The sequence below is a fragment of the Seriola dumerili genome, unplaced genomic scaffold (genome assembly GCF_002260705.1).
Source record: "Seriola dumerili isolate Sdu_G_001 unplaced genomic scaffold, Sdu_1.0 BDQW01001821.1, whole genome shotgun sequence".
Classification (NCBI taxonomy): Eukaryota; Metazoa; Chordata; class Actinopteri; order Carangiformes; family Carangidae; genus Seriola; species Seriola dumerili.
Genome location: NW_019176076.1, coordinates 536,105 through 554,215, shown reverse-complemented (window position 1 = coordinate 554,215; position 18,111 = coordinate 536,105). Strand labels below are relative to the sequence as shown.

General features: G+C 40.9%; 1 protein-coding gene across 2 annotated transcripts; it reads right to left on the bottom strand.

The window, feature by feature from the left end:
- Positions 1 to 194: 194 nt before the first annotated feature.
- gigyf2 (GRB10 interacting GYF protein 2) lies at positions 195 to 16,783 on the bottom strand. Of its 2 annotated transcripts, none has more exons than XM_022768743.1 (29): positions 16,745 to 16,783; positions 14,416 to 14,467; positions 14,071 to 14,227; positions 13,793 to 13,888; positions 13,483 to 13,591; positions 11,510 to 11,615; positions 11,311 to 11,351; positions 11,173 to 11,205; positions 10,841 to 11,017; positions 10,103 to 10,314; positions 9,759 to 9,906; positions 8,426 to 8,677; positions 8,139 to 8,311; positions 7,669 to 7,825; positions 7,393 to 7,559; positions 6,510 to 6,604; positions 6,059 to 6,187; positions 5,812 to 5,942; positions 5,590 to 5,690; positions 5,027 to 5,167; positions 4,780 to 4,938; positions 4,185 to 4,436; positions 3,981 to 4,103; positions 3,483 to 3,770; positions 2,912 to 3,114; positions 2,635 to 2,786; positions 2,335 to 2,528; positions 913 to 1,054; positions 195 to 807 (listed from the first exon to the last, which is right to left on the bottom strand). In XM_022768743.1, exons 2-29 carry the CDS (start codon positions 14,451 to 14,453, stop codon positions 740 to 742), a joined length of 4,044 nt encoding a protein of 1,347 aa, XP_022624464.1. In that variant the 5' UTR covers positions 14,454 to 14,467; positions 16,745 to 16,783; the 3' UTR covers positions 195 to 739. The 2 variants fall into 2 exon arrangements, with proteins under 2 accessions (XP_022624464.1, XP_022624465.1); XM_022768744.1 differs by having other exon boundaries at positions 10,916 to 11,017.
- Between the last annotated feature and the right edge of the window lie 1,328 nt (positions 16,784 to 18,111).

Here is an 18,111-nt window from a genome sequence, read left to right as displayed (position 1 = left end):
ACAGATGCAGAGTTGAAAGTTTATTCTTTAAACAGCCTAGTATTTTACAGAAATAGATAACTACTTGGAACTTTTGAACATGTCCTTAAAACAGGACATAAGTGGGCACGAATCCTTGGGCTCTACTTTGCCATCATTATCCATGAACACCCAGCAGCAAACAGGGAGGGGAAAGAGCAGGGGGGAATTTAAAGTGTAAGGGGAAAACTTTCAATAAATAAAACAAAAACAATGGATATAATCTCTCTAACCTTTCTCATAATACCCCCACAACCCCACCCATATATCCACACTTTAAGAAATCCCATACAATCGAGGCCAAATTTGAAATTTGTTGTCACTGTGAATTTCCACAAGAGGACATGATTTGAGGCTGAGCAGCTGATGCCAAACAGACATCAATGCCTCTGCAGACTCTCCAGAAACTTCAGTTCATTTGGTGATTACTCTCTTGGCTTGTTGGATGTTCCATTGGCAAGTTAGCTCCACTCCATTTCTTTCAAGGTTTTTCATCAGATTATAGGTCCGCTAAACAACAGGAAAACATACCCTGTCTCAGAGATCCCCGTTTGTTCACAATTTAGAATTTATGGGGAATACCAGAGTATGTCTGATAAATGGGAAACTGAAAATAAAAGGTGAAAGTCATGGAAGCAGTTGGGGGGCCGGGGCAGGTGTTGGGGTACAGCTGCTGTTCAAATTGGATACAGTCAGTGGGGGTTTGCTTGGCTGCAGTCCCTTAAAAGTCCTCCAAAGTCTCAATCTCTCCCATATTCAATCTCTCGGATGATGCATTCACAGAAAAACCTGAAAATTGAAAGGCACAAAGATCCAGTTAACAGATGGGCAATAATAAGTAGCAACATGTCACTTCAGATTTTCCAGATTCAGCAGATGGGCCTTTGCTCTTACCTAGAAGGCTGGGGTCTGCACGGACCATCTTCTGCTTCTTTTTCTTCTTCCCTGAGGTGACGGTCTCAAAGCGCTGCTGCTGGCCACTTGTATGGTTAGACTGGTAGAGCGACGAAGATCCTGTTCCACCCCATACAGAATCCTTGGCAAGAGAGAATTGTGGATTTAAAAGCCATTCTGTGAAGTTCTTGGCCTTGACATCAGCAAATTCAAAATATTACTATTTGACTTAAACTGCACAAAGCCGGAGCTCATTTCGTGATTATTCAAAGTTATGTTGAGAGTTATTTTCTGGTACAATGAAATGCAAACAAGATACTAGCTGATGACAAACACGATGACAATAGTTAACCATTGATCAGTGACTCATTATTTTCATTATCAATTACTCTTGCGATTGGTTTTTAAACAAATCATTCAGTCTATAACAGGGCAGGTCAATAGTGAAAAATGAGCATCTCAAGTTCCCAGAGACCAAGTGGATGCCTTCAAATTACTTGCTTTGTCTGACTGAAAGTCCAAAGCCTAAAATATTTAAATATCACATATAAGCTGAGAAGCTCTAACCAGAAAAGTTGAGGTAATTTAGCTTAATAAACAAGCTACACGATTAAACAATTATCGGAATATATGCCAATTATTTTTCTCAAAATATGTATTTCAGTGTGTTTCAAGTACTTTGCACCAGTTACTGACACCAATAGCAGTGTCTTTGTCTAGATGCGTCTTTGTGCAAATTTCAAGGAACCATTACTGTCAAGTTATTTTGCCAATAAATACTTAAAATACTTTTTTCAGGAATCAAGGCGTTTCTGGTGCTAAACTAAAGGAAATTGTTGATGGTTGAAGAGAAGTAAAGCAGCTGCCTTGACAGTCTGAATAATTAAAATAAAGACAATGCTGCTTTCAAAAGCTACAGTACAGACATTAAGTGTGGAACATATGAATACAAGATTACATATTTCATGATACATGCTTTCAATTTTGAAACGAGGAAAAAAAAAAAAAAAAAAAAAATCACGTTAGCACTTTAACGCTATAAGAATGTGGTACGTAGGATACGTGGATCATATGGATAGATTTGTTCTTCATCCTCATGAGGAAACGGTGTAATGCCTTCTTTTGGGGCTGATCCAAAGATGTGACGCAAGATAGATTCACACCAGCAATGTAAACAACAGTAGTCGTCATGGAGTGTGACAGCATTGGTTATGTCAGATGAAATTGCGCTGATTGGTTTTAATATACCAGGCAAAAATACCCCAAAGCGAAAACTATTTCAGGGGAGCAAAAGGAAAGGATGTCTCTCTTTTTGATCACATTGCAAGACTCAAATGGCTTCACAAAGCAAAATGGGTACAAAGCATTTGGCACCCATATGCTGAGCCTTTAAATAACTGGTACCACTTCAGTCTCGCTCACCTGCTGCTGTTTGAGGGCTTGCTGTTGGTTTTGCGGTGCCTGTTTCTGTTGGTTAGCGTTCTGTTTGGCACGACGTTCCAGGAACTGCTTGGCAAAGTCCTTGGCCTCGGGAGTGTCCCCCAGATAGGCCCTGATGTAGTCGTGCACCTCGTATGGAGAGTCCACTTCTTTCAGGAAGGAAGCAAATGTAGGAACTGGCAGGGAAACAGATGGAGAATATTTCTGAGTTTGGCTTCCAAAAATGGTCCATCAATAGTTGTGGGTGGAGTGCCTTTGCAAAACATATTTCTAAAGACATACCATCCAGATTGTTGGCTGTGTTGAGGGTGTGCAGGGTTTGCTCACACCATTGCATGAAGGTGTCCTGCTGGCTCTTATTGACCCCCTGGAACAACTTTAGCAGCTTCTCCTCCTCCTCTACCTTCTTATTGGCTCGCCCACTCAAAGAGTTACTTCATTTGAACAAAATGCAAATGCAGGAGGAAGACAAAAGGAAGTCATTAAGAGCTGTGAATTACTCATATGGCAAGTCATGCTTTTCATCAGAGGTTGTGACTAAGGCATTCTTAATAAATACCTGAGGTTGGCGTTGCCTTTGTTGTTCTTCTGTGTGCTGCCTTTCCTGGTTTGAGGAGGTTGCTGAACAGCCTCCTTCACAGCCTCATCCCAGAAGCCCATGTTTGAGTTGTGGGTGTCACCCCAGATACTGCTGGAGTCTGAGCCCCAGTTAGTGCAGGTGCTGGCATTGACAGACCCCCACACAGAGCTACTCAGAGATGTCTGTGAAGAGAGCAAGACACTATTATTGGCATAACACTTGTTTCTAGAGCTTCAAATTTTCAGTACCAATTAATCTTCCTATTACTTTGCTGACTAATAGGTTGTTTGGTCTGTATAATGTCAGAAAATGGTCACAAATATCCATCACAATTTCATAATTTTACATAAATCTCATCTCATCTTCAAAGGTTTATAAGCTGCCCAGAATGGTTGAGCTCTCACACTGACATGCATTAAAAACTCCATTAAGCATTGAAAATGTTACTTGTAGCATCAAACTCTGCAGCGCCACAAAGCTTTTATTCGCTTTCATCCGCTTTCATCCGCTTTCATCCAATCAGAAACTTAAAATCATATATGTAACATACAGTTCTGTTTTGAGTGCGGGTCTGTTGGGTGACGATGGGGTGGTGTTGTTGTTGTTGTTGCTGCTGCTGCTGCTGCTGCTGCTGCTGCTGCTGTTGTTGTTGTTGTTGTTGGTCCTTCCGCTGTTTCATCTGCTGGGCTTCCTCCCTCTGAATCTCCAGCAAGGACTTGGTAACAACTGGCTGTTTGGCCACATTACCCCAACCAGACAGCTTAGCTTGAGGCTGCTGAGCCTGTTGCAGAGCCTGCTGCTGCTGCAGCTTCAGGAGCTCTTGTTGCTGACGCCGCTGCTGTGGGTCATGGAAGAAAAACAGGAGGGTGATGGAAATTAGTTGGTGTAGAGTCATTTGTGTTATTGCATAAAACTGCATTTGGTTCAATAACAAAAAATAATGCATTATAAAAAAAAAAACTAAAACATTGCTCATAACTCATGGGAGGTACAAATACATTGCTGGTGACAGAGTAACTGAACAAGGCCCGCTGTTTGCCATCCTCACCTCCTCCCGCACCTGTCGTTCTCTCTCCTCTTCCAATTTCTGGATCTCAGCCAGTGACAAGGCATTCTGACTCAGGTTTATAGCATTGGCCGACTGCTGGCCCCACTTTGAAGAGGATGGAAGCTGCAAAACACAGTGAAGAGTTTTGTTAACTTTTTTAACTTTTATAATGTCAATTTTTGTTGACAAATCCTGTGTCCTTACCTTCATTTGTGCAAGCTGCTGCTGCTGTTGTTGCTGCTGTTGAAGTCTCCTGAGGGCCTCTTGTTGCTGCTGCCTCTGTCTTTGCAGCTCCTGCTGTCTTTGGGCCTCCTGCTCTCTCCGTTTCAGCTCCTCCTGTTGCTGTTGGGCAAGAGCAGCTGCCGCTGCAGCTGCTGCTGCCTCCTCCTCTGCTCGCTTCTCCTCCTCACGCCTCCTCAATGCTTCAAGTTCCTCCTGCTTTCTGTGCTCCTCTTCCTGGTGAGATAGACAACATTTCAAATTAAGAAATGGGGCAGCTGTGGCTCAGGAGGTAGAGTGGGTCGTCCACTAATTAGAAGGTTGGTGGTTCGATCCCTGGCTCCTCCAGGCCACATGTCGAAGTGTCCTTGGGCAAGATACTGAACCCCACATTGCCCCTGATGGCTGTTCAGTGGCCATCAGTGTATGAGTGTGATGTATGAATGTGTGAGTGAATGGGTGAATGTGGCAATTATTGTAAAGCACTTTGAGTGGTCAGCAAGACTAGAAAAGTCCATTTACCATTACATTTCACAAGCCCAAAAAGGAGAAAGTATAGGACATGTTTTCCTTAGCTTACCTGTTTGCGAAGGAACTCTTCTCGTTTCTTTCTCTCCTCCTCTTCCCTCCGCCTCTCCTCTAATCTTCGAAGAGCTTCCTCCTGTGCCAGTCTCTCCTCTTCTTCTTTTTGCCTACGCTGTGCCTCTTCTTGCTCTCGCTGCCGCCTCAAAGCTTCCTCCTAAAGATTTACAACACTAGGTCAGTATCAATGCCTTCAAAGAAAATAATTCAGATTGCTTCAGATTGATATTGTTCAAACGCGCCACCTGTTTTTGCCTTGCCAGCTCCTCTTCTTCCAAACGTTTGCGTTCCTCCTCTTGTCGAGCCCTTAGGGCCTCTTCCAACCGTTTCCGTTCCTCTTCCTCCCTTTTAGCTCTCATTTCTGCCTCACGCCTCTCCAGCTCCAACTGTTGGATGATGAAGATAAAAATACACTACCGTTATTATCTCAGGAGGTGGAAAAATCCACGCACATTTCTGACACTCATCCTAAATTAAAATTATTATTTTCTATTCTATCTAGCCTGCCTACTTCTTCATGCCTGTGAGTCTCACAAAAAGTCTGAGATTAAATACTTTAGCACCGCAGAGTACAAAAGTATAATTTCATTTTACCAATATGTTGACATATCAGAAGACTGCCTACTGTTTAGTCTAATTAAATTTTTTTTAATAGGAGTTGCAAATTTCCATTTTGCTTTTTTTAATGTTTTTGGAATTTATGCCAATTTGTGGAAAATCCATTTGTTTTAGTAATTAAAATATAATAAGCTGGACTTAGTTCCACTGAGACAAAGGAAACAGAAAAGTAAGCACAAATACTGTTTACCTTTGCAGCTTTTGACTTCTCTAACTGTTGCATCTGCTCAATGGTTGGAGCCTGTGCCATGGAGTCAATGGGTAAATCCCACACACTGCTGCCATCCCACGCTGTTGAGAATGAGAGAATATGATGCATTACACTTGCTACAACATGAAGTTTTTTTTCCTTGTGTTCTCATGTGATTCAAAAACAAATCAATGCTGCAGGACACTGAAGGCTAAAACTCACTGCTGGGAGCAGGTTGTTGGAGGTTTGGTGTGCAGGAAGCCTGAGAGGATGGGTTCTGCATTTCCCATACAGAACCAGAGTCTGGTACAGACAGGGATCGGGTAACAGGAGGTAGGAGGCTCTCAGACGCTCTACAATAAGATGAGCAAATAAGCATTAATAAATACAATGCTAAACACATAGCACCTAAATCAACACAGGCAGATGTAGATTTACAGGCAGAGCTGACATGTTTGTGAGTGTCAACCTTATCTTGAGTGCTTGATATTGCTGTAGTAGCAGGTTGATCTGCTGTTGGTGTTGCTGCTGCTGTTGAAGAGGAGCTGAGCTAAGAGCTGCAGCTTTCTGCTGGGCCAGGGCCTGAGCATACTGCTGCCTGAAAGGAGTAAGACAAGAGGATAAGAGAAATTTGAGAAAATGAGAAATGGGAAACTTAAGTTTTAATGATAATGTGTCAGTTATTTACACACATTATTGGACATTTACATCCCATCCTACCAATACATGAAATATAAGTGTGTATTTTTTAGTATTAAAATAGAAGTAGGGAGAGATCATTTTGATTCTGAGGTCAAAGATTAACCATTAACTATAGTCTGCTTTCAGGTCTTGGCGAGTACTACTACATGTGAAACAAGTTGTATAAATCCTTTTGTTGTGTGAAAGTAATGTCAGTTTCAGATCTGGGACTGGCATACCTGAGGAGGTATTGATACTGGAGCTGCTGTAACTGGTAGAGGTTGAGAGCAGTGAGCTCCTGCTGCCTCTTCAACCTCTCTTGATCACCATCACCCTGCATCACATCAAGAGATGCAGAGACAGGATAAATCATAACAGTCAAACAAGCAAAAGATAGCAAGAGATATAAGATGTTAAGCAAAGGGGGGAATTCAAGGCCAAAGTGCTGACAGCACAAAAAGAGTGTGGACCTCAAGGCTATTGTTTACTCAATCTCTGTGCAATTTGTTTTGCGTTTGAGCAACATCTAGCTGTATAAAGCTAATACCGACCTTTCCATATTGAACCAAGGCTGCAATTGCTATTAAAGTTGTCTCTAATAAACATCAATTTCAAGGGGGTGAATAATTATGATAAATAATTTAATATAGTACATTAAAAAATGAGTTATTCATCTTAGAGAATTCAGAACGACCACTTCCATGACAAATAAATACATAAAAGTATAAAAATAGGAACCTTACATTCTGTCTGCTGATTCTAGCTCCAGATGCTGGCTGTTAGACATTCATACATTCACTTGGTCTAACTGTATCCAGCTGCTTCAGTTGCTTCCTTTTTCATATTGTCTAATATCAGGAGATATTCTTATTTAACAAGATTTTGATGATGACTTGTTAAGAAAAAAAAATTGCAATTGCTTTATGAAAAACCTCCATATAATCCATGAAGTCAGAGAGAAAAAGGTTCTTGAAACACCAAACAACTGGTACATGAAGGATTCCTTTGAGTGGAATATGACACCACCTATAGGTCATTGTTAGTATTGGCAACTAGTGCTGATTCACAAAGCAAACCTTTGGATATAAGAAATGAAGCAGGCCACATTTTGAAAACACAAACCTGTAGAGGTGGAGGTGCAGGGCCTGGAGTGAACGGTACCCTCCCCCATATCTTCATGATCTCGCCGAGTGGTTGAAATACTTCATCGCACCCTCTTTTGACTAACAGAGACACTGTGAAGTAACCAGCCTGAAACCACTCAGTCATCTCCTGGTTACTGAATGGACCTGAAGAACCACAAAATGAGCATAGCAGGTTCAAAGGAAATAGGAGCCTTCTCAAAAATAAATGTATTTAAGTCCCATTTTGACCACATAAAAACTATTCCAGTCTTACCCTGTATCTCCCCCTGGGGGTCTTTGTAGAACCATTTGAGAGCAGCTTCATGTGTAAGCGGCAGGCCTGCAGGCTTGGGCTTCTCTGAAGTCTTTGTTGCAAGTCTGTCATCATCCACCACACTGTCCTGTAGGTACGCCACCATCTTTTCTGCCTCCTGGAGGGGAAGTTCTACATTACTCATAACCCTGCTTAAATCAATACAACCTAACATAACAGGGCTGATTACACAACTAATTTTTGACCGTTTAGTTTTTAAGGGAAATTAACTATCATTTATTGGAAAAGGGTAATCACTTCTCTGGTATCATAATATTCACAGTATACTTTCCTCTTCACTGAGCACAAGATTTTAAGAGGTCCTTACAAATCAATTAAAGAAATATTAGGACTGTAAGTGGAATTGTGATTGAGGACAGCAGCCCTACACCCTACTGACAGACTTTCATGTTTAAAGTCTACTAATTTACCTGCTCAAAGTGTTTCAGTCCCTCATCTTCATCTGTGTCATGTGGCACAGGGGTGGGCCTGCCAATAGGTGCCATTATACTCGAAGGGAAAGGCAAAGGATTGTTCATCGCCACAGGAACCTCCATGGGCTTTTGCTGCGGTAGCTGGACACTGGGCGATGGAGCAGATACTTCTGTATAAAATGAGAAATGGAAATAGCAGATATTAGTGAGGTTTCATGGTCGGTAGAACAGAAATGCTTGATAAGTCTTTCCATTTACTGTGAAATTGAAGAACCAATCCCCACCTGCAAGGGTGGTAGAAATGTGGGCCATGGGTAGGGACTCCAGCATGCTGTTAGACATGGGGACGTGCAGGGGGACTTTGCAGGGCTCTGGTGGGTGCTCAAGGGGTGGCTGCCGTTCAGCTGGCCTCTCAGTCTCTTCTGTTCTGCTGGGCTGGCTGGGGGACAAAGACTGGGCAGGGACCTGAGACTCTGAGACTGGGGGAGCAACAGGTGGAGCAACAGATGGAGCCTCCTCGGACACTCTGGCCAACTCTAATAAAAAAAAAAAAAATAGATTTACTGCCCTGCGGTGTATGCCTTTGCCAACCATCCAAGCTGCAGGAAATATGGTCACAATCTCCCCTTCCTGAGTTACAGCATTGAATAATGGCCAGAAGTGTTTTTGCAGAACATTATGATGTCAGAGTGAAGTTGACCTTTGACCATATGGATATAAAATGTCATTTTGTGTTAAATTGTGTCATAATAAGCTTATAAATTTGTGGCCAAAAACGTGTTTTGTGAGGTCACAGTGACGTTGACCACTAATATCTAATCAGTTCACCCTTGAGTCAAAGTGGACATTTGTGCCAAATCTGAGGGGATTCCCTTGGAGTTCTCGAGATACTGTGTTAACAAGTATCGCACCCTGACCTTGACCTTTGAGCAACAAAATCTAATCAGTTCATCCTTGAGTCCAAGTGAATGTTTGTGCCAAATTTGAAGATATTCCCTCAAGGTGTTACTGAGATATCGCCTTCATGAATGGGATGTATGTATGTATGTATGTATGTATGTATGTATGGATGGATGGATGGATGGATGGATGGATGGACAACCTGAAACCATAATGGCTACGGCCTCGGCTGTCGCCGGCACAGAGGCATAAAAACACAATGTTTGAGTGATGAGATGGGATAATAACCAATTATAACAGTTTGTCTCCAAAAAAATGTTGTGAGCCTTTTTCAATCCCATTTCATTCATTAGTGAGATGTTATTGTACACCAAGCCAATGTGGACCAATACTGTGTAATCAGTATGAAATTTGCATATCAGCTCTTCTAGACAGGTGTTACAATAGCAGAATGGCGTAGTTCCCAGTGAAAACACCATTGACCTAGAGGACTAGGTTTGAAATCCCAGTGTTAGTAAACTTAAGTTTCTGTGAATAAGTCACTAAAAAAGCAAATGATCTCGGTGGTGCTTTTCTGTAGCTGAACTTAAAATTTTAGCCATGATGTAGAGTAATGACTAAGCCCAGTCAATTTGATTTCATATCCAAGCTTTTAAGTGCTATTAACAGTTCATTTAATAATAATAATTTAAAAAAAACCCCATAGAAGTGACTGACCTTTACGGTCAGCCTCTCTCTTGGCCTCCATGTCTGTTTCTTTGGTCTCCTTGGGCTGACTGTCCTCCTCCTCCAGGCCTTCTTCACACTCTTCCAGGGGCTTGAAGTCGAGCTCTGCCTCTTCCAGGATTGGCTCCTTGGAGGCTTTCTGATAACATGACAAAGAACACAATTGCAGAAAATCTGGCAACAGTATCATCCCATGAAGCTTTCAATCTTAATAGACAAGGTAATGATCTGCTTCATAATATCTAGCGAAAACAAGCCATTTATACAAGTAAATGGTGCATCAGTACTTAATTTCACTGATTTATTTAAAACTCTCCTCAGATTTCCTTTCTCACCTTGAGAGAGAGAAAGGCCCCTGACGAGTCGAAGGTGCCCGCCTCCTCGTCTGCGTCCTCTAGACACCACTCTGGCAAGCTGTCCCTCTCATCTTCCAGGCTGCCGCTGCCTGACCGTGGCCTCCTGTATCCACGCTCGTCTTCTCTTGCATCAAACGGGAAGCGACGACGCTGGTCTGGGTGTTCCCGCCACCCTGCTGACCGAGGCCCATCTGGGGAAATAGGAAAATAGTTAGGATTGTATAACCAATCTTAATCTCATGACATAACTTAGCTTCATTAAAAGGTGGAAAGCTTTTTGGCCACCAGTAGCATGACTGAACAAAGTGCATCCACATACTTTAATACATGATTATATGCTTGAAATGATTTTCAAGCATGTGCAGGGCAAAAACACTTGGAAGTGAAGGGGACATCAGTGTACTTTTGAATTGTCGCTCTTATATAAAATATGTACCCTTAATAGGTACCCGCTATATGTCATAATATACTGATGACCACAAAGAAAATGTGGAGATGAAGAACATCTCTTAATTCAAGTTGGTTGTATGGTAAAATTTCTATTATCTTGTGCAATGAAAAAACATAAACCCCAGAGCAGTTTGCAGGCTGACACAGAAATGTACCTTATTCTGAAACAAGCCATACAACAAACATGGTGGTACACCACAAATACATTTATCAAAGATAATTTATCAAAGATAAATGTATTGGTAATGTGGTCAGTGCTGTGCCCACCTGGGCTTGGGGGGCACCACCGGTCACTGTCCCGTCGAGAACCCGCCAGTCGCCAGCCCCCCTCATCATCCTCACCATTCTGATCATCTCGAGAAGTACGCCAGTTCTCACTCTCTGAACGCGTGAAGTCGTGCTTCCTCGGTAGACCTGTCCCACCGTCCTCGTAGTTTCCTCGGACTGCAAAGTGTAGTGGGTTGATTAAAAGTGCAGCCATCATTATTACATTCATAAAAGCGAAATGTAGTCCTACTTAATGCTGCCAATCAAGTAATTTGTCCTATTTCCACTAAAAATCTGAACTACCTATTGGTCAATGACTGAAGAAAACTTACTGTGATTCATCTGAAAATGTCCTGGAGCAGCATCTGTCAAGTTTACAGAGAGGAACAAATAGTAGAAGTAAGCCAGTGTATCTGCCAATGAGTATGTCATATATTGATTATTTGACTTAAAAAAAATTTAACACCAACCTGGGTCTTTTCGACCTGGCTTTTCGAACCTTCTATCTCCCCTGGTGGGGAAAAAATAAATAAAACACCCATTATGTAACATCATGACTAAAGAGATGTTTACCTGCTGTCTAGCAAAAACTCAAATTGAAAATCAATTTGTCAAACAAGGTCAGAGTTTTACAACAGATCTTGACACCACAAATAGATCTTTTAATACCTTTCTTCCCAGCTCTGGGAGCGATGCATCTCCCTCCCTCCACGACCAAAACCTTCTACATCATCAAAACTTCTTTGGTAAAACCCTCCATCTCCTCTCCCCCGGCCTGAAAGCAATCACAGGATGAAGCAGCCTTAAGTGTCCCAATAAGATCTAGTTGTTCATGAGTCATTACAACTGTGTAGCATAAAGTACACTATTGGTAGTACATTTAACATTTGATCACAGCACCCAGTTTGGTTCATCCATTTGCAGTGTTCCACAAAACATTCAGATTTCCCACAACAGTTGATCAGAAACTCTATACCCACCTTTTGTTACTAGGAGTCATTGCTGCTTAGATGAGTAAATTGTCTTTATTTTAAATGGTCTACTTTTTTTTTCATGAACACACTAATATAACTGAACTACCATCATCCAATGCACATATTATGCTGAATCATGATGCTGTACTCTCCCTTTCCTTGGTCATCTAGAAGATGTACAACAAACCAGCTCTTGTGGTTTTTAATTCATCTGTCCTCTCCATGATTCATAGGCAATATCCTTCAACAGTGATAATACAGTTTGATTGATGCCAATTATATCTTCTTCTTATTCTCTTTGAGTCAGTTGGCAAACAGCAACATTGTGCACTACTGTTAACTTATGATTTCTTTTACCTATGACTACTTCCCATTTATAATAAACCCTCTCTTAAACGTGGTGACACAACAAACCTTCAATGTAGGTGGTTCAGAAAAAGTTCAATGAATGACCTGACTGTCCAACATGTGTCTTTTCATTTGAAGCAAGCATTAATCTGCATACATACATGTATACATGCATGTTAAGAGCTTCTTCTGATTAAAGTTGACCTTCACTCACAGTCTGGATCCAAAGCTGGGTGTATGAACTGGGACTATGTGAATCCAACACTGAGAAGTTTAGAGAACAAGACCGTACGCGGTGAAGAAATAAATAAATAGTTTTATTATATTTTACATGCTCTCTTTATGATGTATGCAGTATGCTTTATATTAAAATTAACAGCCAAAATATTTTTTGAGCAGTAAACTTCATTTAACTTTTTATTGCACAATTCAACAGCAGGCACTATGTTTTCGTTAGTAAGTGGGAAAAAAATTATAAATTTAATATAAGGGCAGACCGATAAAGGCACAGCCAATGAATTTGCAAGATCATGACCAAGCACTTAAGAGTTGGTCTACAGTTATAGTTATATGTGGTATCTTCCATTTATCATGTTTTAAATTTTGAGTGGCTTTTGTCCTGCTACCTTCCTAGAACTGCAACTCTAAAGTTTGGTTCAAGACTTCTTTTTTTGGCTAATTCCACCACTAGTAGTTTCTAGCATGCCTGAAAAGTCTGAGCAGACTCTGCAGTGACAAACAGGAAAGATGCTGTTCTTAAGGAACACAAGATTTATTTGTTGTCTGTGGCAGAAACTCTAACACAGCATATGGACCCACCAATAACTATACATAACTTAAAACTGTTTAAAACACTTAGGGCTGACTAACAGTAACCCAACAACTCCAAATAGCTCTGTAAAATTAGTATGGAGATTTGACTGACTGGAGGATGTATATAAAAGTGTCCAAGTATGTTCATACAAATAGCACTCTGATTTCAAACAGGGTTTTCCATGTTTAAAGCACATCAATTATTAGTTCAAGCAGCTGGGGTCCAAGTATGCTGAGTAAGCACAACACCTAGAGAGTTCTAATATTACATCCCTTGTCTCAAGCTTTGGCCATATTGGTGGGATTCTTCAAAGGCACCTTAACTATCTGCAGTTGTGACTCTGAAACTGCATAGATAGAATATCTAAATAGCTAAAATTGGCTCATTTGAAAAATGAAATCCACCTTATTGTTTCCACAGCGTAAACTCACCCTGCAGCTAAAGTTCCTGGAAAAAAGAGGGGGAAAAATGACACATTCATATATGATCTCGGTTAAAAATCTTACCTCTACCCCTTGAGGTACTTCGGCCTCTTGGTGCCCCTGCTATCGGACCGCTTCCTCGGCCTGTCAGCCGAAGTACTGCTGCACTGTTTACAGACATGGAAAAATTTCTCTGCAAATACAGACAGGGGGTGGGGGGGGTGGGGACGAACAGCCAACTCTCAGCACTCTTCTTGGCACTTGTTCTTTGTTTCGTAGTCTAATTACTACTTATTCCAAGAAATGGCCAACTGACTAAATAAGTCAGAAACACTTTCTGATCCTATCATTTCTCACCAAGATAGTGACCTGATATTATGACAAGTTCTCCTACCTGTTCCTCCTCTGTAAAAGACACGAGTGCCAGAGGCGGTAAGGGCTCCTCTTGCAATATGGGCAGGAACTCCTTATCATGTAGGTCTATAGGGATCTGGAGGAGAAAATAAACAATCACAGGCTTCACTGTTAAGATGCATAAGGCTTTGAGAGAATATGTTATTACACACCAAACAAGGAAGATGTAAATCTAATCTCAGCAGTACCATAATTTGAATGCAAGTCATGTTGACTGCAAGCCTTCATCAACAGCTAAGATATAGATGTTATACCCACCTTGTTATCCTTTACATAAAGTGCTAACATTTCTTCTCTCCCGTAGCGATAGTCTGCAAGTTTATACTTTGGCAATGCAGGTGAGAGGGGTGGAGAGGCAACAGCGCTGCTGCTTCCACCACCACCGCTGCCACCACCTCCAGACAGGGCACGGAGCCTGCAAAGAGAGAAAGGGTAGTAAAAGCAGAAGGGACAGATGAAGGAGAGACAACACTAAAGCTGAGGTAGCAATTGGCATGTCTGAACATGTATGGAAAAGCTGCACTGGGCCCCAGAAGAAACCAGTTTCACAACCTAAGAGTCACTTCCCTCAGACTAATCATGAATTCATGCCAGTTCAATTACCATTCTGGTCCAAAGTTAAGTGTCTGGGTTTCGGCCATTCTTCCTTGAAGTTCTACAAATATGAAAAGGGAGAAATGGGATTAGAACAACTCAGTAGATACCTTGAAGACATAAATATTGCGTCATTATATTGCATCACATCTAACAATTACTAATGTGTTTAGTGTCCATATAATGGTCCATGAGATGGACTATTTTTCTGAATTGATTAGTGCTCTTTACAAGTCCTGGGCACCCATAATGACAACTCAAAATGTCTTATTTTGTCCAGCCAACAGTCCAAGACCCAAAGATTTTCAACTTAAAATAATACAAAACATAGAAAAGCAGCAAATCCTCACATTTGAAAGCCTGGAAATGGAGACTGCCATTTTACTTGTTTAACAACTGCAAAGATTAATTGAACATCTAAATTGTTGCAGATTACTTTTCAATAAATTGTCTAACTTTTAATTATTTGACAAGTTGTTTCAACTCTAGTTCATAAACTATTGACGCAAAAGTTAGTTGGGTTAAGAGTAGCTCTTCAAAAACAAACAGTAAATTTTGTGTCAGAAAAAAACTTAGTGTATTGCGATACAATATCAGGGTAACAGAATTCTCAAATAAATGTGAAATCAACTTTTATCTACACAAATATTGTTACCTAACCAATGTAATTTGTTTACCACACCAGTTCACATTTTTTTCTATCTTAATGAGAAACTACAGCTATCATGGCACACACAGTTCTGCTGGACAGAATTTGGTAAAGCATTTAAGTTTTTGTCACAGGCTTTAACTCCCCTGGATATATAGCCCATCCCACTAGCAGACACAACTAGTGTACAATTTCAATCTGCTAAAGCTATTTTAGGAAGTCTCCCAGCCTGCAAGGAGGGTATGTCAGACACCTGTAATTGACAGCGGAAATGGTCTTTACTTTGACTAATAATTAAAAATAATCATGTAATGTCAACAAAATTAGTTGTTTGTTTACAAGAGTGTATTATCTCCCAAGACTTTACCTTACACTTGAGCTTGAAAGCAAGGAATTTTTAAGCTGTGAGACTTTCTCAAATATCGGACACAAAAGGGGACAGTAGACTCACAATACCACTGACCATATGGAAGTCGGGGTAAGCCACGTGTAAGTGGGTAGTTAAAGCAAACTCAACTGAAGTGAGCAACATTTCTGACAACTCTACTGAACGCTTCGCACGTTTTCCAGTTTTAAAATAAAGGGAAAGCGAAACGAATGGCTGACTTTCCATAACGTTATAAGTTGTCTCCAATAATTAAAAGCCAATGCTCGCCAACTGGCCAATCTGTTCGAAACACAACTTTTATCCGTTTGGTTACAAACTTGTACTCTTGATAAGCGAAGGGACAGCTAAAGTCAATATGAAAATGACTGACCACTAAGTTCTTGTAAAGTTGTCCAAATTGTTGCCTTATGTAAAATGCTATTGCACCATGTAATGTTATCGCTAGCTAGAGGAAAGCAGGAGCACACAGTTACCGCACGGTGGACGGGCCGACCCATCCTGAAGCTAACGTCGGTTACATTACTGAATCATGCTAAAAGCTGGCTCACAATGATCTATACGAGCCACGATGGTAACTCGGGGGAATTAAGTGGAAACCACCCTCGGTTATCAACATAACGTTAGCTAACACAGCAAGCTAACCAGTCAAAGAAAGAACTAACATGGACATTTCTCAGGACACCAGTGGCTGACATTAGCCAGCGTATCTCCTAACGGTCGAGAGTTGACATTAGGGTTATAGTTTTGTTGAAAGGTGGAAGAAGAGGTGTAGTTAAAGGGCTACTTCCAATATGCTGATGCCATACCATGGTATTTTAACCAACTAGCAAGACGACAGCCAACGGTGGGTCTGCCAGCGCCTTAGCTAGCTAGCAGCGTTTTCTCCCAACGTTGTATCTGTCGTACGCCAAGCCACACACATGTATTGACACCAATTTAATTTCCCATAGGAGGAGAGGTCTTGTCATATATTCTACTAAACAAACGTAACACTGCTCCGGCACAAGTTAATCCCTATTCTCAACACTGGTAGCTAGCACAGGTTAGCTAGCTAGCTACACGCGGCCTTCCGGGCAGACTGGATCCACAACAAAATTTCCTTGTCAGGCCGTCCCGCACTTCACACGGCCCGGACATGCACACACAGACACTGGGGCCCGGTGCTGTTAGGCCAAGTAAACATGGTGGTTTAACAACAGTCCCAAGCACGCCAGCTCGTCAGAATATGACTCTCTGACATGGCACTTTACTTAAATGAACGATTTCCCCTTAGCTAGTGTATTAAACTTTGGCTGTCTTACCTCTGCTTGTTCTGACAGCACAAGGTTTGTATGCGAGTTGTGTAGCTCTCTCTCTCTCTCTCACTCTATCTATCTCTCTCTCTCTCTCTTCGTTTTCCACAAGATGGCTGAGTGTGGGTCACATGACAGCAGATAAAACCCGTATGCCGTGGTAAGATTTGCTGACTGGTACGTATTCACAGACAACGAGGTGAATATGACCACTGTATTTACCGTTCTCATGTTATGTATGACTGCTGTGCACAGTACACAGACTTGTACTAGTCATGTCACATAAGAGCGGGTATTACTTTGTTTTCACACATCCCGACTTTTCAGTAAGGGATATTGTACCGGCGTACATGCCACCCTCTTAGTACAGTATGCTGTGATGTACACAGTGCTGTAAGCTTCTCAAACACGTGTCCCCTCTGAATGTGTATTTAAACGCATCTCCACAGAATAAGAACTGTTAATAACTATTAAACGCTACCGTAAAAAAACAACATTTCGCAATGTTTGACTCTTAAGCAAGAAAATCTTTAGTAGCTTTAGGGAATTCCTGTGCTCATTTGTTAGTGTACAAGACTTTAATATATTTTAAAAACACCGAGAGGGGATAAAGCTCGACAGTGGGCAGTAATGTATCTGATTAGATTATAAAATAGAAATGAAAAGCGTTTCAACATTACTTACCATAATATTTCTAATGAACTGACGCCATATTCTTCTAATCATTATTATCTTATTGTTATCTTATTATATTTTTTTTATTATATATATTTCTTCTTATTATTTATATATATGTATATATAAAAGAAAAAATATATATATGTAGTCCTCGTGATCTTACTGTAATGCTGTCAAGCACATATGGTTGAAGTTCTTGCAGATTTGTGTTTTTGCCATATCTGTAGCTTCAGCAAACAGAAACTTTAAGAGAAACTGCCACGTGAAACCCTTGCTGTGGCTGGCTATGTTTGGCCTGTGTTGGATGCGGAAACTTATATCTATGGCTGTGATAGTGGCTATTGCTTTTGCAGTAATTATGCCTGGTTATTCTTTACATAACCTAAACTGGGCAGCTATACCATTTTCAGCCCACTGAACCATGGTAGTTCACTGCCATGTCATGCCAATAATTAGATAATGCTAATAACGTCCAAACTTTTAAAAGGTTAAAGTTAGCTAGTTTGGGCCAATTTAAGGGTAACTATAAGGTAAACTTCTTAGGAATATATCTTTGTAAAGATTCATATGATTGTATTAACATGTATTGTCTTGTTGGAAAAAAGGAGTAAGATGACAAAATCTAAGTAGAATCTACTTAAAAAAAACTTTAATAACATTCCTGCAGAACTCGTCAATTATGTAGCTGTGATGTAGAA